At 45.1% G+C, this 23,747-nt stretch overlaps 1 protein-coding gene and 1 long non-coding RNA gene across 4 annotated transcripts in view; one reads left to right on the top strand and one right to left on the bottom strand.

The window, feature by feature from the left end:
* Positions 1-806: 806 nt before the first annotated feature.
* LOC117434682 (RUN domain-containing protein 3A-like) overlaps positions 807-23,747 on the bottom strand; it is a 48,326-nt gene continuing 25,385 nt past the window's right edge. For 2 of the 3 annotated variants that reach the window (XM_059003100.1, XM_034057284.3), the window contains exons 7-12: positions 11,343-11,508; positions 9,484-9,641; positions 8,948-9,067; positions 8,514-8,614; positions 6,314-6,443; positions 807-4,761 (exon numbers count right to left, since the gene is read on the bottom strand). In XM_059003100.1, the coding sequence (XP_058859083.1) occupies positions 4,698-4,761; positions 6,314-6,443; positions 8,514-8,614; positions 8,948-9,067; positions 9,484-9,641; positions 11,343-11,508 (739 nt within the window). In that variant the 3' untranslated portion in view covers positions 807-4,697. The remainder of the gene's footprint in view (positions 4,762-6,313; positions 6,444-8,513; positions 8,615-8,947; positions 9,068-9,483; positions 9,642-11,342; positions 11,509-23,747) is intronic. The other variant, XM_034057285.3, reaches the window with a different exon arrangement.
* Positions 20,771-22,220, top strand: LOC131701965 (uncharacterized). Its single transcript, XR_009309198.1, has 2 exons — positions 20,771-20,910; positions 21,954-22,220. It is a non-coding gene; the product is annotated as an uncharacterized LOC131701965 (long non-coding RNA).

The following is a 23,747-nucleotide window of genomic DNA, read 5'->3' as shown; positions in this document are numbered from 1 at the left end:
CCAACTGTGAATCAGCTCAACATACAGCTACAACTTCCACAAATGCACTGAAGGCACGACTCAGATGTACTGCTTCATATGGATAAGTAAAGTTAAAGGATTTTCTTGAGGTTAATGAGGCTTTCTATTATTGGCAAATAAGTTTTTTCTTTCTTTTAGATACTGATGCTCATTTAAAGGGGTAATAAACAGAGCTTTTAAAAGGTAAACAAGAACACATTAAAGGGAGGTCATTTCATATGTTTTGCACACCCCTGTTGCATATTGAATTCAAATGTATGTATGGGTGAGATGATTCAGTACATGAGTAAATAAAACAAACACAAACATATGTTTCTTTTATAATGAAGAAAGGCCAAGACACTTGTATTTGTGCTACAGTATTCTATAGTATATATTATACTCTAAATGAATAATGTTGAGCAGCATAGAGAAGGGTTATATTCACGTATGTACCAGCTTTTTCTGTTACAAATCCTTCTTAAAGATTTCTGCTCTCTATCACCTTTGATTAAGAGAACTGCGCTGCGGTGTTATTTTGTATGGCCATTGGGAAATGAAAGCTTAAAGTATGACTTTTGTTTGTGTGGAATGGTTTTAGAGGCACAACGTCTGAGAAACTAGATCAAGTAAAAAAAAAAAAAAAAAAAATGCCCTCATCAGTGGACTTACACATTTTATCTTGGAATTGAGGATTGAGAACTAGATGCACACCTTTTTCTTAGTTTCTTAGAGGTTTTGCTTCAGTATTTATGTTGCTAATTGTATGTGTGAAAATCTTGCAGTCATTTGAGGAACCAAATCAGTTACTCAGTTTCAGTCTTATTGTAACTACTGACCATCAAATGTTTGAATCACAATCACTTTACATTTTCATACAGGTGTATTTACTTAATCTAATTCTAAAATATCACCTATAACATTCTGAACTTAATTTACATTACATTTCTTTGTGTTTACCCAAACAGAACTCTTAAAGAAGTGACAACCAAGCCTTTAAAATCCAAACATTAACCCATTACCGTAAGATCTTTTTGTTCTTTAATTAAATATACAACACCATGGATATACATAAGGTCCTGATGTTGCCTTATTACTTCCTTGGTTGTAGGTCACACCCATAGTGAGGCTTGGATCACAGGAGTGAGGCTAGACCATGCAAGTTAAACTGACCTACAGCACAGGAAGTGCTAAAGTAAGAAAATAAAAATAAAACAAAAGACCTTCCGCATAATACTGAGTGGACTAATGTTAAAAAGAAAGAATATGGATTTTAAAGACTTGAGTTAGCACCCCTTTGAATATGTCTGTACTGTATATAAAGTCATACACACCACGCTGCCACTCTACTAGAACTGCCTGTCAAGACGCACTCGTCCAATGGCAAAGGCATTCTGTCTCACATGACGCTGCTGTGTGGACACACATTGGTTCTTGGAGTCTAGAAGTCCCACTGGCATTAACCAGTGTATCTCATAGCACACATCTGTCTGTCTGCGAAACCGCGTGGTTACGCAGGTTCAAAATTCACCTTTTTGGATGGCAGCTCAGCAAATGGCACCCGCCGGGTAGAACTGTTTACAGAACAAGCTGTTTTAAGGTTGCAATCTTGGGATAACCCTAAAGAAGTGGACCAATCTCAGAGCAATGTCCCTGGAAAAGGTAAGCAGGATCCAGCACTGGTGCTGGAAGTGCAGCTCCAGGTATATTTCTAAGAGATTGGCAGCATGGTGTATACAGCTCTATAGACGTATTGATAAATAATCCAGGCTGGGGGCTTCAGATCAGATGGTTTGCAATCTAAAATCCAGAAGAAAATTGCAAGTTGCTACTAGCAATGGATTCTGATTACCTAGAAGTATTCCAAGTCTCATACTGCCCTGTGACTTGTACATGTATAAGTATATATGGTAATATGATTATGCAGTTATGATATCCACATTGCGGAGGTATACACAGACAGACTGATAGATCTAGAGGAGGAGGAGGGGGGGGGGGGGCGGCAGGGGGAGTACAGCTTTATTACAGCGCTATCTTCCAGTTCTATGGCGCTATTTGATCACATTTCCAGAGACAAGAGATTGTGCCACTGTGTTAGCAAAAACAAGTTCCAAGTGTTAATATTCAATGAGCCCTTACACATATACTCTGGAAAATGAGACCGAATGGTTGCAGAGAACAGGGCAGTAACAAAGTATACAGGCAGCTTCCAAACACACATGCTGTGTGTACAGCACAATCATCCCATTAATACTGTACAGCGCAATCATCCCATTAATACTGTACAGCACAATCATCCCATTAATACTGTACAGCGCAATCATCCCATTAATACTGTACAGCGCAATCATCCCATTAATACTGTACAGCGCAATCATCCCATTAATACTGTAGAGCACAATCATCCCATTAATACTGTACAGCGCAATCATCCCATTAATACTGTAGAGCACAATCATCCCATTAATACTGTACAGCGCAATCATCCCATTAATACTGTACAGCACAATCATCCTATTACTATTGTAAGCACAATCATCCCACTAAAATTGACCTCCTCGTATAGTTAACATTTATTGCATATACAGTACACGACTGCTGCAATATTTAAATCAGCAAGGCTCTTTGCAACTTTGTCTGTTCTTTAACCTGTTCCAATTTTGTGGACTTCCCCAGCAAAAAGTTTTTTTTTTTTTTTTAATTTTTTTTTTTATTGAATCTTCCCTACAGACAGATAGATAGATAGATAGATAGATAGATAGATAGATAGATAGATACAGTGCCTTGCATAAGTATTCACCCCCCTTGGACTTTTCCACATTTTGTAGTGTTACAACCTGGAATTCAAATGGATTTAATAAGGATTTTTTGTCACTGATCTACACAAAGTAGTCCATAATGTCGAAGTGGGGAAAAAAATCTACATATTTTTCAAAATTATTTACAAATAAAAAACTGAAAAGTCTTGATTGCATAAGTATTCACCTTTGCTGTGACACCACTAAATAAGCTCTGGTCCAACCAATTGCCTTCAGAAGTCACATAATTAGTTCAATGGAGTCCACCTGTGTGCAATTAAAGTGTCACATGATCTCAGATTAAATACACCTGTTTCTGGAAGGCCCCAAAGTTTGTTAGAGAGCATATCTAAACAAACAGCATCATGAAGACCAAGGAGCTATCAAAACAAGTCCGGGATAAAGTTCTGGAGAAGCACGAATCAGGGTTGGGTTATAAAAAAATATCCCAAACTTTGAACATCCCCGGAGCACCATTAAATCCATTGTTAAAAAATGGAAAGAATATGGCACAACCGCGACTCTGCCTAGAGATGGCCGTCCACCAAAACTCAGTGACCAGGTAAGGAGGGCATTAGTCAGAGAAGCAACCAAGAGGCCAATGGTAACTCTGAAGGAGCTGGAGAAGAAAGCCATTGCTGAAAAAAACCCATATCAAATCCTGTTTGGATTTTGCCAAAAGGCATGTGGGAGACACAGCAAACATGTGGAAAAAGGTTCTCTGGTCTGATGAAACCAAAATGGAACTTTTTGGCTTAGCGCAAAACGCTATGTGTGGCGCAAAGCCAACACTGCTCATCACCCTGAGAACACCATCCTTTTCATCGGCAGGGACTGGGAAACTTGTCAGGATTGAGGGCAAGATGGATGGAGCCAAATACAGGGAAATTCTAGAGGAAAACCTGTTTCAGTCTGCAAGAGACCTGGGACTGGGGCGGAGGTTCACCTTCCAGCAGGACAATGACCCTAAACACACAGCCAAAGCTACACTGGAGTGGTTTAAATACAAGAACCTGAATGTCTTAGAACGGCCCAGTCAAAGCCCAGACCTCAATCCGATTGAGAATCTGTGGCAAGACTTGAAAATTGGTGTTCACCAACGGTCCCCATCCAACTTGACAGAGCTTGAGCAATTTCGCCAAGAAGAATGGGAAAAAATTGCAGGATCCAGATGTGCAAAGCTGGTAGAGACTTACCCAAAAAGACTCACAGCTGTAATTGCTGCCAAAGGTGCTTCTACCAAGTATTGACTCAGGGGAGTGAATACTTATGCAACCAACAAATGTCTTTTTTTTGTTTAATTAACTTTTGTGTCACAATAAAAATATTTTGCCCCTTCAAAGTGTTAAATATGTTGTATAAATCAAATGGTAAAAATCCCAATTAAATCCATTTTAATTCCAGGTTGTAACACTACAAAATGTGGAAAAGTCCAAGGGGGGTGAATACTTATGCAAGGCACTGTAGATAGATAGACAGACAGATAGAAGGTTAGACAGATAGACAGGAATTGTGTGCAGTAAATTATAAAACATTTGTCCACCGGAGGGCACTGTTTGCTATGCCAGAAACCCATTCAAAGTCAAAATTTAAAAAAAAGGTTAAAGGGCAAATCATTTTAGCCATAACTAATCCCTAACAGACAGATGGACAGATAGTGGCTGCAGATACAGACAGTATGGGTCATGGCAGGTCGGAGCTCTGTCATTCAAAGCAGGATTGAAACAGCCCCACAGGAACAGAGAGCAGTGGTCTTGATAGGAATGTCGGAGTTGAGCTAGGAGCAGGGTGGCGATGCAAGCAGGAGCCCTGCCCTTCCCTTAGCTGGGGGAGAGGGCTGGACTGGCTTCAGTGCTGACAGGGACCAGGCACTCGCTGGACTTCAGGCTGGGCAGAGACTTACAGCTGGGGATAGAAGCCAGAGAGCCGCACAGACCTAGCATTGACGGGGTATAGTCTTTGCCTGCAAGAAGACACACAGACAGACAATTACAGTCATCTATTTTAATGATCTAAAGATCCTGGAAGTCTGTGATGGCAGTGCTGCATTACTGATGTAGCAGTAGAACCATCTAATACTCTAATCTCTCCATTTGTGTAATTTGATACATTTTATTTTTTTTAAAACATATTTTAGAACACTTTATTATTTTATGGCAAGAGAGAAAAATGACCATGTCTTTATGAAAACACAAATGTACCCATCGGCAAAGAACTGATGGCTAAACAGTGGTGGATCATGGAGTGAACTTGTGAGCTAGCGACCCCTGGAGGACAAAGGCCAAACCTGCAGGTGCCCACTTTAAACTCACCAGGCACCTGGCCAATAAGGTCTGCTGTAGTGCAACGCTCCTTTGAAATCCTCAACGAAGACCTGTGACTTGGTGCAGCCAGGAACCTGCACTCCCCTGACTACACAACTCACCCTGCATCCAACGCGGCCGTGCCTTTACCAGGGGAGACACTCAGAGACCAATTCAACCCAAATTGTCCTTTATTTTCAGTTAACACATTTTTTGAGCAAAACTCTTTTTTGGAATTGATACACAATTTGGCTCATTCAAACATATGAAATTCTGACTTTCACATAAAAAAAATTATTAAATTAAGTAAGAAACATTAGGTGGTATTGTGTTTTAAAATGCTATTTAGGAGGCTGTGTGGTCCAGTGGTTAAAGAAATGGGCTTGTAACCAGGAGGTCCCCAGTTCAAATCCCACCTCAACCACTGACTCATTGTGTGACCCTGAGCAAGTCACTTAACCTCCTTGTGCTCCGTCTTTCGGGTGAGATGTAGTTGTAAGTGACTCTGCAGCTGATGCATATTTGACACACCCTAGTCTTTAAGTCGCCTCGGATAAAGGCGTCTGCTAAATAAACAAATAATAATAATAATAATATTTAGACTAAAACACCTGTATGTTCTGATACCAGATGATACCATCATTAACTACAATATCAAACAAGAATACAAATAAACCTTCTAATGCTTCTAATGCTTTCTTGGTTTCCTCAATTTATGTACCCATTTTTTCTTGTGTAATATCTACGCTGTGAATGAAGTTTGTTTGGGGGGAGGGTTGCATGACTTTCCCTTTGCTCCAGGGCTATGCATTGCACAATAGGTTTATGTTCAGATCCCCAAACAAACTGTATTCACAGAATAGAAATGAGAAATGTGCACATTAGAAGGGACACTCGGGGTGGATATGAAACATCATATTTCACTTGACTACCTTGTTCTTTAGACTCTCTTTGCACCATTTTCCAGTTCCTGCTGACTCAGAAGTTTAAAGCACCCATGTGGCTTCAGTAGAGCTCTCAGAATCATGTCTAAGTACATCAGCGGCTTTTTAACTGCCCCTAGTGGATATAAAATACCACATAAAATCGGGCAGCACTGTTGCAGTGTACTGGATATGGAGTTTAGACTCTATTGAAGTCGTAGGGGTGTTTTACTTTAGGATTTAAGTGACATTGGTTGTTTTTTGGGGTTAGCTGATTGATAACACATACCAAGTCTGATTATTTTTCCTGCTCTGTTCCCATTGCACCTCCATACTGCGCCCCGCTCCCCTCTCTCTCCACCTGCTCTCTGCACTCTCGGGAGTATCCTGTCCAGCATGGCTTTTTGCAAACTTGTTTCCTGGGCATTAAAGTTGTAATTGTTTTTATTTATTTATTTGCCAGATTTGCCACATAATAACATCTTATATTCCTCAATGCCAGGAATATATGCAGCCTCAAAAACACAAGTTCTAGAACAGTGGTTCTCAAACTTTTTGCAGCACACCCCACTCCTCTAGTTTGTGGTACTTGATGCCCCCCCCCCCCCCCCCCACATCTATACAGATCATCAAAAGAAAGGTATCACTATTATAACACATTTATTTTCGAAAAAAAATAAGGTATATAAATGGACATTGACGAAATGTTTTTGGTTTATTTTTAATCACTCGATCATTCATCCTTGACCATGACACGCTAGAGTGACTATGACTGAAGCATATGCACTTAATCACCTAATTAGTGAAACAGTTGATTGGACACTGGATATGGAGTGATTTCAGCTGTTGAATTGCAAGCTTGAATAAAAGCAGTAAAGAAAATCACAGAAAAAAAACAATATGCCACGTCTGTCAAGAGAGCAGAGCCTTCATGCATTCGCATGTTGGAGGCTGGACTAGGGCAGCGTACTGTGGCTCGCCGTCTTGGGTGCTCACAGCCAGCAATTTCAAACCTGGCGAGACAGTACAACCAGATACACTGTCAATCAAAGGCCACGAACCGGAAGACCAAGAGTCACAACACCTGCCCAAGATCGACAGATCATTTTGCAGCATCTTTGTAATGTCAATTGTTAATCAGCACAATAAAAAGTCACTGCACCTGCTCTAAAACAGTTTGTCATTTTTCGATCACATCTAGTGAATTTTATCCAAATATAAGTGGTAAGTTTCTTTTGATGCTCAAATATAAGTGATACGTTTCTTTTGATGCTCAAATATAAGTGATACGTTTTTTGATGCTCAGTATACATATACCGTTAAAAACAAAAACCAACATGCCACTGGCTACTCTGTATGTCATCATAATCATCCATCATAATAAGAGCAAACTCAACACTGTAAATAATAGTTTACCGAATGTGACCAACGCTTACTAATGTGCACATCATGTAGTAAACAATAAAAAACGTACATCACCAGATAGCAGCGACTTCATCCAATAATATGAAAGCTTAAATATATGCACAGTGCCATCCAGAAACTGTGACATGCCAGGAGGTGTCAGCAGTAAGATGTGCACGGCCCACAGTTTGAGAACCGCTGCTCTACAAAAGGTGCTCTTTACTAGTGAAATACATAAGAGCATTTCTAACCATCACACCTGTAGCCTGTAAACCTTTAGTGATGAAGTTCCCTTACAACCTTTATATGGTACATGGAAAAAGCACAGTAAAAACACAATCCACAGACAAGTAAAGGAACAGAGGAGCAGGGTACAGCAGAGGGGGGTACAGCACAGGGGGGCAGGGTACAGCACAGGAGAGCAGGGTACAGCACAGGAGGAGTACAGCACAGGGGAGCAGGGTACAGCACAGAGGAGTACAGCACAGAGGAGCAGGGTACAGCACAGAGGGGTACAGCACAGGGGAGCAGGGTACAGCACAGGGGAGCAGGGTACAGCACAGAGGGGTACAGCACAGGGGAGCAGGGTACAGCACAGAGGAGTACAGCACAGAGGAGCAGGGTACAGCACATGGGAGAAGGGTAAAGCACAGGAAAGAAGGGTACAGCACAGGGAAGCAGGGTACAGAACAGGGGAGCATGGGACAGCACAGAGGAGTGTGGTAAAGCACAAGAAGAGTGGTGAAGAATTGTGGTTATAGCATGGTACTGGTTACAGAATAGGGAGTTATGGTAAAATAGTTAAGTGAAGTTTGGTGAAGCACAGTGGTAAATCCTAGAGACTAAATTAACTAACACAAATAGATAAATTTGTTAAATTACCATGGTAATAATGCATGCACATTCACCACAGGTAACTTTCCAAACGGTAACAATTAGGCTTCCTTCACTAGTGAGGTATATTCACACTAAGACATATGGCCCATGCCTCCCCCCAGGGCCCATATCAGCAGCAGCAGCAGCAGCAGCAGCAGCAGCAGCAGCAGCAGTAGGGCGGGATGAGCTGCTCGCAATGCGCTCCTGACCTGCAGTGCACCAGGACTGTCCATTCTGCTTCCCTTCCATCTTCTGGGAGTCTGAGTCCAGACTGATCTCTGCGGAGAGCTGCTCTGCGCTGTGGTAACTTCTACTGAGAGAGGGAGAGAGGGAGAGAGGGAGAGAGGGAGAGAAGGAAAGAGCAAGAGAGAGAGACAGAGGGAGGAGAGGGACAGGGAGAGAGAGGAAGGGGGAGTGCTGTCAACATGTTTTCATGCAGTGTTTCAAACTAAAGGCCAAACTAAGACTACTCTAAAAGTTTGTTTCCACTGTCACAAAGCTGAGAACCAAAGTCAGCTCAAACCAAATCCCTTACTCTTAAATTCACTGTGGTATTTTGGGCACTACTCGAATTTAAAACCCAGCAATCAGTTATATTTAATGAATCGCACAGGCTAATGGTGGATATTCTGACAAACTGTACCTTCTGTAGAGCTTGACGTCCTCTTCATTATTGAAGGCTCCCAGAGAAGGCCACTGGTTCACTAGTGGGATAGTCATCTCTTTAGACAAATGATTGGAGTCACAGGGAATCAGGCCAGTCCTGTTACCAAGGGGAAAAATGAATAATAAAATGTGTATCACATTCACATACACATGCACCCTATCATTTACGTTACTTCCACTAAATGGTGAATTTGTACTGCAAGCATATCATTTATTTTTTAACAGCGGATACATATTAATAGTACAATAAATAGTCAAATATGTCGACTAGTCGGCATGCTACCAAAAATATTAATAAATCAGGTATTTGATAATATCTGGTGCTTTATTCGTAAAAGTAAAGTTTCTTAACACTTTGCTGTTTGCACTATTTTTTTAAAACTGTGTGGATTTTTTAAAGCTATGTATTAATGTTCTAAAATTTCATTTATGTCTTCATGGATTGCAACCACAACTGCAACTGCACTTCGGTACATCTGAAACTTTTTATTTAAGGATATGCATATGACTCACAGCTGCTCCTGCAGTTCCAGCACGATGCCTTCCATCTCTTTCTTCTCCAGCTGATTCTGCACCTTCATCTCCTCCACACGCAGCTGCAGATGCTTGTTCTCGACCTCCAGGTTCTTGAGCTGGGACTCCCGCAGCCTGACCAGCTCCTCCAGGTACCCCTACACACAGAGGGAGGGGTGTCAGGTATAAGGTTACTAGAAGTCCTGGGAAAACTGGGATTGTCCCAGTTTCCAGCCTTCATTTTGTGTCGTGGTCAGAAACAGTAAAATTGCTATTTTGTATTCATATTTTTTATAAGTAAAAAACTATAGCAGTGTGCTCAGCAAGTTGACAGTACAGTAATTTAAGTCCCTATTGAGTTATACCAGATTGTGCCGGGTCAACGCTCCGGTTTGCACGATCACCCCACCCCAACCTTTAGCTGAAAGTGAAATTTTCACCATTAATTTCCGGTTTTTAATAACCATGTGCAAATAATGCCTGAGGGGAAATATTGCAGCTCATGTGAATTGAAAAAACTGCCTAGAAGTAGTTGCTCTGTGCATTGAATGATTCAGGGTTCGGGTCAGAGTTATCTTCGGTTCAGATAACTAAGACATGGAGTTCGGCGGTTTCGGATCAGATGATACAGAGACAGTGCAAGAGCTTTTAACTCAGGCCCCATTTTTTTTCTCTAGTGTTACTTTAGATGTTAATGTATTATTTATTTCATGTTGTGTTTTCACACTGGACACTGCGATTTCTTACTTGCAGAAATTATATAAAGCTCTTTATTTTAGTGGACCAAAAATGTCATGTGTTTATATATTTTTTAAATGTTGCAACTTTTATTTGAGCGTTTTTTACCTACAAATGTGGTTTTGCATTGGACATACTACAGGAGCTTTGAATTGTATTTCACCAGTCATTAAATACTTTAACTGCACTTGATTCTTTATCATGACTGTGTGCTGTGCGCTACCTTTTTTAATTTTAAAGTATGCCTAATTGTAAACGTAATCAAATTCAAATATTCAAGCAACTAGTTGAATGTGATATTTCAGGGAAAAAACGTTTTTTCTGGGAATGTTGTTGCTTGATTTCTACACACAGGGAACATTATTACATATATTATAGTGTTAAGAGCTTGTATTATTTTTTTTTCTAGGTAAAAAAAAACTAAGAAAATATAATTTGAAGTGACTTACTCTTTAAAGCAAGAGAAAGAAGAGGGGTGAATTTAAGTAGTTTTCTGATGCTCTGTTTAACTACATGGCACTTAACACTTTGCACCCACTCTAAGGAAGAGAGAGGAATAGCTTGGCAGCAGTGGCGCTAGCGAGAATTATTCAGTTCAACAAATAATGCAGACTAAAGAAACTGTCCGATAGCACTATACCAGCTTCCTGTGCCTGACATCACTATAACAGCTTCCTGTGCCTGACGTCACTATGACAGCTTCCTGTCCCTGACATCACTATAACAGCTTCCTGTCCCTGACATCACTATAACAGCTTCCTGTGCCTGACTTCACTATGACAGCTTCCTGTCCCTGACATCACTATAACAGCTTCCTGTCCCTGACATCACTATACCAGCTTCCTGTGCCTGACGTCACTATGACAGCTTCCTGTCCCTGACATCACTATGACAGCTTCCTGTCCCTGACATCACTATACCAGCTTCCTGTGCCTGACGTCACTATGACAACTTCCTGTCCCTGACATCACTATGACAGCTTCCTGTCCCTGACATCACTATAACAGCTTCCTGTGCCTGACGTCACTATAACAGCTTCCTGTGCCTGACGTCACTATGACAGCTTCCTGTGCCTTACATCACTATAACAGCTTCCTGTCCCAGTGCTGGCTGACCATCACCTTCTGTGCGTAGACGATCTTGAACTTCTGCTCCATCTTGCGGCACTTGTTGGCCCAGCTCTCGTCGTCGGGGACCAGGGGGAGGTAGGGGTGCTCTGAGATGCTCTCGTCACTGGTGCTGCTGTCCACACTCTGCCTGTCCTCATCATCACTCAGGTAGTCATAGCTGCCCATATGAAAATAACTTAGATTTTACATATATTGGTTTATGTGTATACATATATGTTCATCTATAAATTATATGCAGATTGGTTGTAAAAATGGCCTGATTTTATAATATTTTTCATATAAGGATTTTATGTGTTAGTATATGTAACTGTGAAAGGGATGTTGCATGTGATGTCAGACCAGGAAATGCAGGACAAATGCAGTATTGTGAGTGCAATGTGCTGGTGCACAGGTTTATTAAACAAAACAGTTAAACAAAACAAAAGGCACGATGGCCAAAATAAACACTGACCCACAACAAGTACAGCTGTGACGGGACTCGATTGCTTATCAATCATTCAATGGAGTCCAGGCACAGTCTGCACGTGAATTAATTTGTGCAAAACACCAATAAACACTTTAACTCACCTGTGCTACATAACCCAAACTATACAAAATAAACCAAATACACCCAGGGGCGGAAGGTTCCCCCCACATGGCCTCAAAGGCTGCACCACTTTGCTTTGAGCAAATTATAGATCTTAATAATAGAATAATTCATACTGTGGTATATTGTGCAACTTTAGGGATTTTTAAATTGATTGTCTTTAAAAAAAAAAGAAAAAAAAAAAAAACATAAAATTGTATCCTTTTTTTCAGCTTTTTGGTGTAGTAAAATATAAAATGCAAAAGTCCAAATCATTCAGTGAAAGGAAGTGTTTTGATAGTGCCTGCACTGGTGCCACGTACACAATCATTACACAACAGAAAAACATTTTTTTTTTTTTTTTTTTAATGTGGTGGTGGGAATACAAAGGTCTTGTGCAGGGCTACTTGTTTTAAAACATTTTATATATTAAAAAATAAATAAAAAAATCCCCCTTCACCAGGACCCCCTTCAAATTTCCCCGTCCTCCCCATGGGCCTGGTTGTAGGCTTGGCAGCCCTAGACGTTGCAGGACAGGGCAGGAGTTGACCCTTGGGAGGCGACGGCAGGAGCTGACCCTCAGGAGGTAGCTTCAGCTCCTCTGGTGGTGGTGGCGGGAGCAACAAGTGGTCTCCCCCTGGCGGTGGAGGCAGGAGCAGCGGGTAGTCTCCCCCTGGCGTTGGAGGCGGGAGCAGCGGGTAGTCTCCCCCTGGTGGTGGAGGCGGGAGCAGCGGGTAGTCTCCCCCTGGCGGTGGAGGCTTGAGCAGCGGGTAGTCTCCCCCTGGCGGTGGAGGCGGGAGCAGCGGGTAGTCTCCCCCTGGCGGTGGAGGCGGGAGCAGCGGGTAGTCTCCCCCTGGCGGTGGAGGCGGGAGCAGCGGGTAGTCTCCCCCTGGCGGTGGAGGCGGGAGCAGCGGGTAGTCTCCCCCTGGCGGTGGAGGCGGGAGCAGCGGGTAGTCTCCCCCTGGTGGTGGAGGCGGGAGCAGCGGGTAGTCTCCCCCTGGTGGTGGAGGCGAAAGCAGCGGGTAGTCTCCCCCTGGTGGTGGAGGCGGGAGCAGCGGGTAGTCTCCCCCTGGTGGTGGAGGCGGGAGCAGCGGGTAGTCTCCCCCTGGCGGTGGAGACGGGAGCAGCGGGTAGTCTCCCCCTGGCGGTGGAGGCTTGAGCAGCGGGTAGTCTCCCCCTGGCGGTGGAGGCGGGAGCAGCGGGTAGTCTCCCCCTGGTGGTGGAGGCGGGAGCAGCGGGTAGTCTCCCCCTGGTGGTGGAGGCGAGAGCAGCGGGTAGTCTCCCCCTGGTGGTGGAGACGGGAGCAGCGGGTAGTCTCCCTCTGGTGGTGGAGGCTTGAGCTGTGGGTAGTCTCCCCCTGGTGGTGGAGCCGGGAGCAGCGGGTAGTCTCCCACTGGCGGTGGAGACGGGAGCAGCGGGTAGTCTCCCCCTGGCGGTGGAGGCTTGAGCTGCGGGTAGTCTCCCCCTGGTGGTGGAGGCGGGAGCAGCGGGTAGTCTCCCACTGGCGGTGGAGACGGGAGCAGCGGGTAGTCTCCCCCTGGTGGTGGAGGTGGGAGCAGCGGGTAGTCTCCCCCTGGCGGTGGAGGCAGGAGCAGCGGGTAGTCTCCCCCTGGCGGTGGAGGCGGGAGCAGCGGGTAGTCTCCCACTGGCGGTGGAGACGGGAGCAGCGGGTAGTCTCCCCCTGGTGGTGGAGGCGGGAGCAGCGGGTAGTCTCCCCCTGGCGGTGGAGACGGGAGCAGCGGGTAGTCTCCCCTTGGCGGTGGAGGCTTGAGCAGCGGGTAGTCTCCCCCTGGTGGTGGAGGCGGGAGCAGCGGGTAGTCTCCCACTGGCGGTGGAGACGGGAGCAGCGGGTAGTCTCCCCCTGGCGGTGGAGGCGGGAGCAGCGGGTAGTCTCCCCCTGGCGGTGGAGGCGGGAGCAGCAGGTAGCACTGGGGCGGCGGGGCTTCTCCCTGTGGCGCTGGAGGCTCGGGCTTCCCCTTCGTGGGCACTGGAGCTTGTCGCGGCTTCTTCCCCTTCTTCCTGGGACGGTCGCTCCTCCCTTTCTTCCTCTTTGGCACAGTTGGCTGAAGGGGCCCGTGTACGAGGCTGCACATGCTGAAGTGCCCGGCACCACACATGCAAAGCGTCACCCCTCCCCATTTGAGGCACATGAGGCAGGTGTCCTGGTCTGTCTGTGCCGATTCAGACGGATCCACTCCTCTGTTGTCTCCACCGCAGCCCGAGTGAAGGCCTTCATGAAGAGGGTTTTTTTCCCAGGGCATACATCCAGGAGGTGCCCTTGCTCCAGGCATGCAAGGCACCACAAAGCCCCTTCGGCTTCCAACTGCCGCTGATGTTTTTGCCACTGCTCCATGTACTCTCTCCTCTTCATTTCCGCCATTCTTCAACTCGAAAAACACAATTCACACAAAAAATGCTGCTATTTAAGGAAGTGCAGATTTGAAGAGCACTCTCTCTCTCCCTGGAAGTGGTAGGACTTTGTGGTTTTAAGCTTGTATAAAAAGGGTTTCAAGTTGTGTAAAAATCATAATACACCTACCCCTCATTATATCGCCCCTCGCTATACTGCGGATTCAGATATATCGCTGTCTTGGAGTTGGCTCCCCATTTTTACAGTCTAACTGCGCATGCCTTAGCTGCACGGTACATAGACAATTTCACTTAGAATTACTGTTCGTTTTGTTTCGTACTGCACGTCAAACTAAAATATACAGAACAATTAAAAACAAAGTATTAATATCGTACTGTTATTATATACACACCCATTGCACAATAACACAAAGCAAATTAAATATCGACGTGCTGAAGCTTTTTTTTTTTAAGCAATGCACTAGCAAAAGTCACAGGGCAGTGACGTCAGCACCCTAGCAACAAGCCTCCTATGTTGTGAATAGATTCTTTCAATGCAGCGGTTTGTATATTTGAAAAAGGAGAGGAAGATTCATGAAATTAATTGGAGACTTAAGTTGATGAGAAGTAATTACCCTCAGCAGTATTAATTAAAAAGGTGTGCTGCTTTTTATACGAAAAATGAGAAAAAGCGTGTTGCGTAGAGGATTTATATTGGACCCTGACGCCCCGATAAAACCAGGGAGTGGTTGTACAGTATTTGTTAGCCGTATTTGTTTTTCTATGGGTCTCTCGCTATATCTCACCCCTATTGGACCCCGACACCCGCGATATATTGAGTGGGTGGTGTAGTTGTCTTGTTTTGTACACGGATTGCTGATAGTGTGCTACGGATGTATAGATGTATTTTTGAACTGGAATGTTGATCTACGTTGATTTAAATGATGGTCAAACACATGTCTGCAAAGTTACTCGTGTGCATTGTAACCAGCTGTGGTGAACGCTGTGGTAAAATCCAGCGGGTCACATTTATCCTGACCAACATAATAAACTGCTGATTTAGCTATAAACCTCTGAGTGTTTTTTGTTTCCGTGTTTGTGCTTTGCTAATTATTTTGCTGTTTAGGGGTTACCCCAGAGTAGTTAAACTGTACGCGTAACTGTGCTGCTCTGGTCCTTGGGGCTTGTGTGACTTGAGTTATCAGGTTCCTAAATCGGTTTTATTAGGGTAATAGGACAGAAAGGTAAAATTTCTTACATTTAGTAAAATAAAAAATAAAATAAAAATGGTTTTAAAAAGACCACATTTCCATCGGGTTTATTTTTTTAATTCTATTGATTTAAGTACTGTATTACTATGCAGGACAGCTGCTATAAGATTGTTACCTTTAAAAATGTGCACAGATTAATCTACCGCTTAATCTACCAGTTAATCAACTAATGCCCATAAATTAACCAATCCAAAATTTGAATCGAGTGACAGTCCTAGTTTTTTGTAATCTAAATGTTTTTTAGAATCTAAATATGTTCTTTGTTTATAATCTAAATATATGCTCTTCATTTGGTGAATGTTTTATACATGTTACTACATATTCATATACTATCCATTATCCAAGTAGGAATATGTGGAAATGAATTGTTGAACTCCGCAGATAATTTCTGCCAGTTTCACTTTGTCTTTTCATGAAAATATGTTCAAATTGGAGATTTAACAAAATATTAGTATACATTTAGCCCAGACATTTCTGCCACATCTGATATCTGACAAATGTGTGTAGAAAATCAAGTGCTAATTACGTAGCAATTGTCAGGCTGTGGTCAAAGCAGCAGTGCTTCTTTTGTATAGTATCTGATCAAATGTACAAAAAGCTAAGTTTAAAACAGTTACAGCCCTTTAAACATGCCTAAAAAGGGGCAAATTAAAGAATAAACCTCTATTAAATGGCTTCGTTAATTAAGAGAAAATTGAGGCTTATCTTTCCCTGCCATCATTGGCAGGGTTTCTTCCACTCAGCTTAAAAAGTCGTTACTCTCTCTGCGTAATCATGATTTACGTGACGTAGCACGCTGTGACAGAAATACAATGAGTTCTGGTGATAAATCTTCCTCCCGACCTGTGAGGGCGCTAAAGAACGGGAGGAGAAGTATCTGGAAGGGCTGGCCTGACAGTTCGTTTCCGGGACCGGAAAGTGGGTCAGCCTGGAAGGAAGCGAGACTCTGTTGTAAGACCGTATTGATTTGACAGGTAAACAAGGGGCAGCTGCAAGTAATAAGGCAGCTGCAACCGTTTACCTAGATATCATGCGGGATTACATATAGGGGCCAGGGTAACGCTGTTCTTTTCCTTCGTTTGGGTTAAGCCAAGGACCGAGAAGGACGGTATAGAGTGAAGTACTGTATTACTCTGTAAAGAGTTGAGTGTGTGTGTGTTTTTGTTTGTTTATTGCTGTACAATAACTGTCTGTGTTTTGAAACCACCAGACAGCTAAAGCACATCCGGAGCTGTCGCCGTGGGCCAGCACAAACCGGATCACCACCTCACAACTGTCACCGAATAAAAAGTGTATTCATTCACCACCAGCACGACTGCACGCACCCGGGACGGGTGAACGTGTTTTTGTTTTGTTATTCAGGACTGTAACCTGTCGTTTCATCCCCGCGCTCTACACATCGTTGTGTATTGCCGGGGCTTATTATTTACGGTCGCTAGACCAGGATTTAAAATAAATAAAAACATTTGTCACTGGATTACCGTTGTCTGCCTGTCACTCCTGCACCGCATCACCGCTACACCTGTTCCCCTTACTAACCACTTTGCCACACGTGGTGTCAGACTACGGGATCATGGACCGCAACGCACTGGCGGAGCTGCTGCAGGCGCTGGAGAGCAGGCGCGACGCAGAGGAGAGAAGGAGGGAGGAGCGCTACACGGCGCTCATTGAACGGGTAGGGCTGGCCGTTGCTGCAGCGACGACCCCTACCACAACACCGCTGATGTCGCCCCCGAAGGCACGGGCAATGAAGATGTCGGCGGAGGATGACCCGGAGGCGTATTTGGTGGCGTTCGAGCGGCTGGCTACCGCGGCGGCTTGCCCGCGGGAGTTCTGGGCCAGCCAGTTGGGACCCTGCCTGATTGGGGAGGCTCAGGCAGCCTACCAAGCCATGAGCGACCATCACGCCACCGATTATGACTTGGTCAAGCAGGCTATCCTCCGCCGGCTGAACATCACCACGGAGACCCACCGGGCGCGATTTAGGGAGTACCGGAGAGCCCCGGAGACACGCCCCAGGGTGGTTGCAGAGCGGTTGTGCGACCACATGGTGCATTGGCTGACCCCCGGGAAGAAGACCGCCCAGCAGATGGGGGAAGCCATTGTGGTAGAGCAATTCTGCCATGTGGTCGGCGCCGAAACCCAGGCGTGGATACGGCGCCACAACCCCGACACCCTGGAGGAGGCGGTCAAACTGGCCGAAGACTTCGAGGACTCCCTGACCTCTGCCCGGATCGGGATCCTGTCGGCCCCTGCCCTTCGGAGCAGCAGACCTCTCCCTCCCTCTCCTCCAACACCACCACCACCACCCCCCACGTTCCAGGGACCCAGACCTCCCAGAGCACCGACCCCATTGGGCCCCCTTGCCTCCCCCCCATGGAGACCAAGGTTGGCCCCCAGCTGGGGTAGAGGTGCTGCCCCTGCCCCGTTGCCATACCAGCAGCGGGACAGATTTCTGACCTATGCCCCCTCTGTCCCTCCTATCTGTTTTAGGTGCCACCAGCCGGGACATCTGGCCAGGTCATGCCCCGCTGCCATGGAGTGTGACGTGGCCGCGTGCAATTGGGCACCTGAAACTGGTAAGCGTGGGGAATATGGTCGGGAGGGGCCTTGTTTGATTAATGTTGTGTTAGGGAATGTGAAAACCCACGCATTAGTGGACACAGGGTGTGAGCAAACCTTGATTAGGACAGCTCTCCTGGGCGGTGTGTCGTGGCGGCCACGAGGTCAGGTGGCCATCTCCTGTATCCATGGAGACACGGCGGCATACCCCACATTAAAAGTATATTTATCGGTAGGACCGATAAAACGTCACCTTGTAGTCGGGGTGGCGGAAAGGTTGCCACACCCAGTTATTCTGGGTTGAGACTGGCCAAAATTCAAAGAATTGATGCAAACAATGGCAGTCTCAGCCACACACGTAAACGTGGCAGAAAAAAAAAAAAAAGAGGAACGAATTGGTGATGTGTTTCCTTTTCACACTGAAATGTTTTCCCCTCTTTTCCGTCCTAGAAAAACAAATAAGGAGAGACGGACCGCGAAATGGGAGGGAGCATTTGTGAGACAAGGCTGGGGTCTGGTGGGAGAGTGCTGCAATGGTAACAAACGCCAGTCGAAGGGAGTGGGAACGCAGTGTGACCGAGAGAGCGAGGTTACTGGACCGACTAGAGCAGAGGTTATTCCAGCCCCTCTCAATGTACCGGACCCGTGGTACTCAAGCGCGGACCTAGTGTGGGGCCAACAAAACGACCCGTCACTGGTGCACGCTTGGGGGCAGGTCCGGTCCATTGAAGGTAAGGATGTTGACGGCGCTGGGGCGCTAGTATATCCACATTTCAGTATCAAGGGGCAATTACTATATAGGGTAAACCTAGCCGCGGGCACAGGACAGCCTGTAACACAATTGTTGGTTCCCCCGTCTTGTCGGACCGAGGTCATGAGGCTGGCGCATGATATCCCTTTTGCGGGGCACCTCGGAGCTGAGAAGACGAGGGAACGGATATTGGCTCGATTCTATTGGGTAGGTCTTCATACTGATGTGTCGAGATATGTAGCCACCTGCCCAGACTGCCAGCGAGTAGCGCCGGGTCGAGTGCGCCCCGCCCCTTTGGTCCCACTGCCGATTATTTCCACTCCTTTCGAGCGCATTGCAATGGACATAGTCGGCCCTTTGCTACCTTCTGACTCCGGGTATACGCACATTTTAGTAGTGGTGGATTATGCAACGCGATACCCGGAGGCAGTTCCATTGAGGTCCACTAGTGCCGCTGCAATAGCCACCGAGTTAGCACAGATTATGGCCAGAGTAGGGATCCCCAAGGAGATTTTGACCGATCACGGAACTAACTTTTTGTCCAATACGTTACAGCAGGTGTACAAAATATTAAAAATACGTCCCATCAGGACGTCCGTTTATCATCCACAATCGGACGGTCTGGTGGAACGTTTTAATCAGACCTTAAAGTCGATGCTGAGGCGATTTGTGACACAAGAGCAGAAACATTGGGCATCACTTCTCCCCTACCTCCTTTTTGCAGTGAGAGAAGTGCCGCAGAGTTCAACGGGGTTCTCCCCCTTTGAGCTCCTGTACGGCCGGCAGCCTCGCGGCATTCTCGACCTGCTGAGAGAGGGGTGGGAGGAGCACAAAGGCTCGTCTAAAAATGTAGTGAAGTATGTGCTCCTACTCCGAGATCGCCTGGATTTGGTCGGTCGTTTGGCCCAAGACAACCTCAGATCGGCTCAGCACCGACAAGAGCAGCATTATAACAAAAATGCACGGATTCGAACCTTTCGACCAGGGGACAAGGTAATGCTGCTACTTCCCTCATCAGAGTCAAAACTGTGTGCTAAATGGCAGGGGCCGTATGAGGTGATTCGGGCTATAGGGAAAGTAAATTATGAAATTAGACAGCCCGATCGCCGGAATGAACGTGAAATTTACCACATTAATTTGTTGAAGCCCTGGCAGGCAAGAGAGGTCTTATGTATAGCCCCAGGCAATATGGAGGATGATTTAGGTCCCTGTCCAGAGACCCCGAGCACAAGAGCGATTTCAATGGGGGAACAATTAGTTCCGGATCAGCAAAGAGAGCTGCGTAAGCTTATTGAGGAGTTCAGCGATGTTTTTTCTGATGTGCCCGGCAGGACGAACTTAGTTGAATATGACATTATCTCTCCCCCAGGTGTCACAGTGCGAGAGAGACCGTACCGGATCCCGGAAAGTCGACGAAGTGGCGTTCGCAAAGAGGTACGGGATATGCTCGAGCTTGGAGTGATTGAACCTTCCAGGAGCGAGTGGTGCAGTCCTATTGTAATAGTGGCTAAGAAGGACGGCACCAACCGCTTCTGCGTAGATTTCAGAAAGGTGAATGCTATTGCCAAGTTCGATGCGTATCCCATGCCTCGGGTCGACGAACTTTTAGACAGACTGGGAAAAGCGAGGTTTATTTCCACTCTGGACCTGACGAAGGGATACTGGCAAATCCCTCTAACCCGCAGCTCCAGAGAGAAAACCGCATTTTCAACACCAGAGGGGCTGTTCCACTTTAAAACCATGCCGTTTGGGCTACATGGTGCGCCCGCTGCCTTTCAGAGACTGATGGACCAGGTTTTACGCCCACATCATGAATATGCAGCAGCGTATATTGATGACGTGGTGATTTACAGCTCCACCTGGCGAGAGCATTTGGCTAGGGTTGCAGCTGTTCTTCAGTCTCTAAGGGGACCCAGGCTGACAGCTAACTTGAGAAAATGTGCGTTTGCCAAGACAGAGACTCAATATTTGGGATTTGTAATGGGAAATGGAAGGGTGAAACCTGTGGTCACCAAAATCCAGGCTTTGGTTGATGCAGCGATCCCCAAAACCAAGACTCAGGTGAGGTCACTACTGGGCTTAGCCGGTTATTACCGCCGCTTCATCCCCGAGTACGCCACAGTGGTTAACCCGTTAGTCGACCTCACCAAAAAGAGTGCTCCAAATTTAATTAAATGGTCAGCTGAGTGTCAGGGGGCGTTTGATACGATTAAGCGTAAACTTTGCCAGGCCCCCACTCTTATTACCCCAGATTTCACCAAGAGATTCATCCTCCACACCGACGCCTCGGATGTAGGTTTGGGTGCAGTCTTGTCCCAAAAAGTAGCTGGAGTAGAACACCCGATATTGTACCTGAGCAAAAAAATGTTACCTCGGGAGCGTAACTACTCCGTAGTCGAAAAAGAGTGTTTGGCCATTAAATGGGCTACTCACTCTTTACGATACTACCTGCTGGGACACTCATTTGATCTTGTCACAGACCACGCCCCACTCCAGTGGTTAAGCACCATGAAGGACAGCAATGCCCGGATAACTCGGTGGTATCTGGCATTGCAGCCCTTCATGTACCATATGGTACACCGTGCGGGGAAAGACCACCAAAATGCGGATTATTTTTCCCGGGAGGAGGGAGCAATGGGAAAGGTAGATTTAGCCGAGTGTTCCTTCGGCTCCACTCTGAGCGGTGGGATATGTGACAGAAATACAATGAGTTCTGGTGATAAATCTTCCTCCCGACCTGTGAGGGCGCTAAAGAACGGGAGGAGAAGTATCTGGAAGGGCTGGCCTGACAGTTCGTTTCCGGGACCGGAAAGTGGGTCAGCCTGGAAGGAAGCGAGACTCTGTTGTAAGACCGTATTGATTTGACAGGTAAACAAGGGGCAGCTGCAAGTAATAAGGCAGCTGCAACCGTTTACCTAGATATCATGCGGGATTACATATAGGGGCCAGGGTAACGCTGTTCTTTTCCTTCGTTTGGGTTAAGCCAAGGACTGAGAAGGACGGTATAGAGTGAAGTACTGTATTACTCTGTAAAGAGTTGAGTGTGTGTGTGTTTTTGTTTGTTTATTGCTGTACAATAACTGTCTGTGTTTTGAAACCACCAGACAGCTAAAGCACATCCGGAGCTGTCGCCGTGGGCCAGCACAAACCGGATCACCACCTCACAACTGTCACCGAATAAAAAGTGTATTCATTCACCACCAGCACGACTGCACGCACCCGGGACGGGTGAACGTGTTTTTGTTTTGTTATTCAGGACTGTAACCTGTCGTTTCATCCCCGCGCTCTACACATCGTTGTGTATTGCCGGGGCTTATTATTTACGGTCGCTAGACCAGGATTTAAAATAAATAAAAACATTTGTCACTGGATTACCGTTGTCTGCCTGTCACTCCTGCACCGCATCACCGCTACACCTGTTCCCCTTACTAACCACTTTGCCACACACGCACATACCACTCACATTCCACACGTTATAGGAAGTGCGTGTCTAAAACATTGTGGGTAAATCGCCTTCTCACGCTAAAAAGCCGTACAATTGACCCAAAACTCTGGGTTTGTTTTGCATAGAAACATGTCCGGCTGCCGTACCGTATGCTTACGAGACTTCAGCAATGAAAATCCTGTTCATGACGTAACCTCGCGCAACTTTCTTCTACTATACGTAACGGCCATATAGTAGAAGCAATCTTTTATTATCTGAGATTGGCTAAAAGTAACCATGGCAAGGTTCTTTGACCAAATAGGAAAAAATAAGCATTCAGTAAAAGGAGTTTAGAGACCTCTTCATTCAGTATTTTTTTTTTTTTATGCAACACCATTTATTCAACGTTGCAAATTATTGCCATTTGACTCATGAAATGATAGTGTGTTATAGTTTGGTTGCTTTATAAGCAAGGTTATAAATAAATACTGAAGCTGCTACTACAAATAAAAAAATTAGCCCTTTGCAATACATACATACATACATACATACATACATACATACATACATACATAAATAAATAACAAAGCGCTTTGCAAAGCACACTTTTGTTATCTTCGTGATTGGTCATCGGATAGCTGATTACTTTAAGTCTAGACTTTTCTGTCCTTTAGCAAGAAGATGCAATTCATTATACACTAGCCGTAAGTAGCTTGTATTTGTGTAACGCTATCTTAGGTTTTAGTTTTCTTTCCCGTCGTGTTTTTAATAAAAAAAAAATGTTGGTGGCCAAATGAGGCAGGCTACACTGGCAGTGCTTCAACACAGCCTAAACAGTGAGTGGAAACCCAGTTTAAGAAAGCTGTACGATATCAATAGTCACACATAAAACATTTAAATATACCTCCTGTATTTTAATATTAAAATTAGGTTATTTGCATTTATCTGGCTAAAAGAAAACTACATGGATGTATTGTAGAAAATCAAATATTTATTCAAGGGTTGTTCCTTAGTAAAATGTTAAAACGAGATGGTATGGGTGCTATGCTAGCTTTAATCATGTCTTGTGTAACTAAGCCATCCTTTATCTAAATGAACCTCGGTTTTTACTGATTTATACCCGATTTTTTGTCTACAGTTCAATATTTTCCCGGTACTGCTTTCTAGGAAATACACAATATTTTGATTAAAATGTTGTTTTATTTTGACTTCAACATTGTAATAATCAGCCTTGCATTGCGTCCAAGTATACAACATGTACGGTTAGACGTCAGAGGATCAAATGACGTTCAAACATCGCACGTGATCGGTTCTCTATTCACAAACACATTATCATCTGATTCTGTTGGCCAATCAGTCTGATTATTGTGGCAAGTGTTGGGCGTAGTAACTAGCTCGATAAATAAATAAAGAAATAAAAGTATACAAAAAAGTGGGCCAGATGAAGCAGAGGATGCACAGCGCTGCAAATACT

This window comes from Acipenser ruthenus, chromosome 28 (genome assembly GCF_902713425.1).
Source record: "Acipenser ruthenus chromosome 28, fAciRut3.2 maternal haplotype, whole genome shotgun sequence".
Classification (NCBI taxonomy): domain Eukaryota; kingdom Metazoa; phylum Chordata; class Actinopteri; order Acipenseriformes; family Acipenseridae; genus Acipenser; species Acipenser ruthenus.
This window is presented reverse-complemented; position numbering and strand designations above follow the sequence as displayed.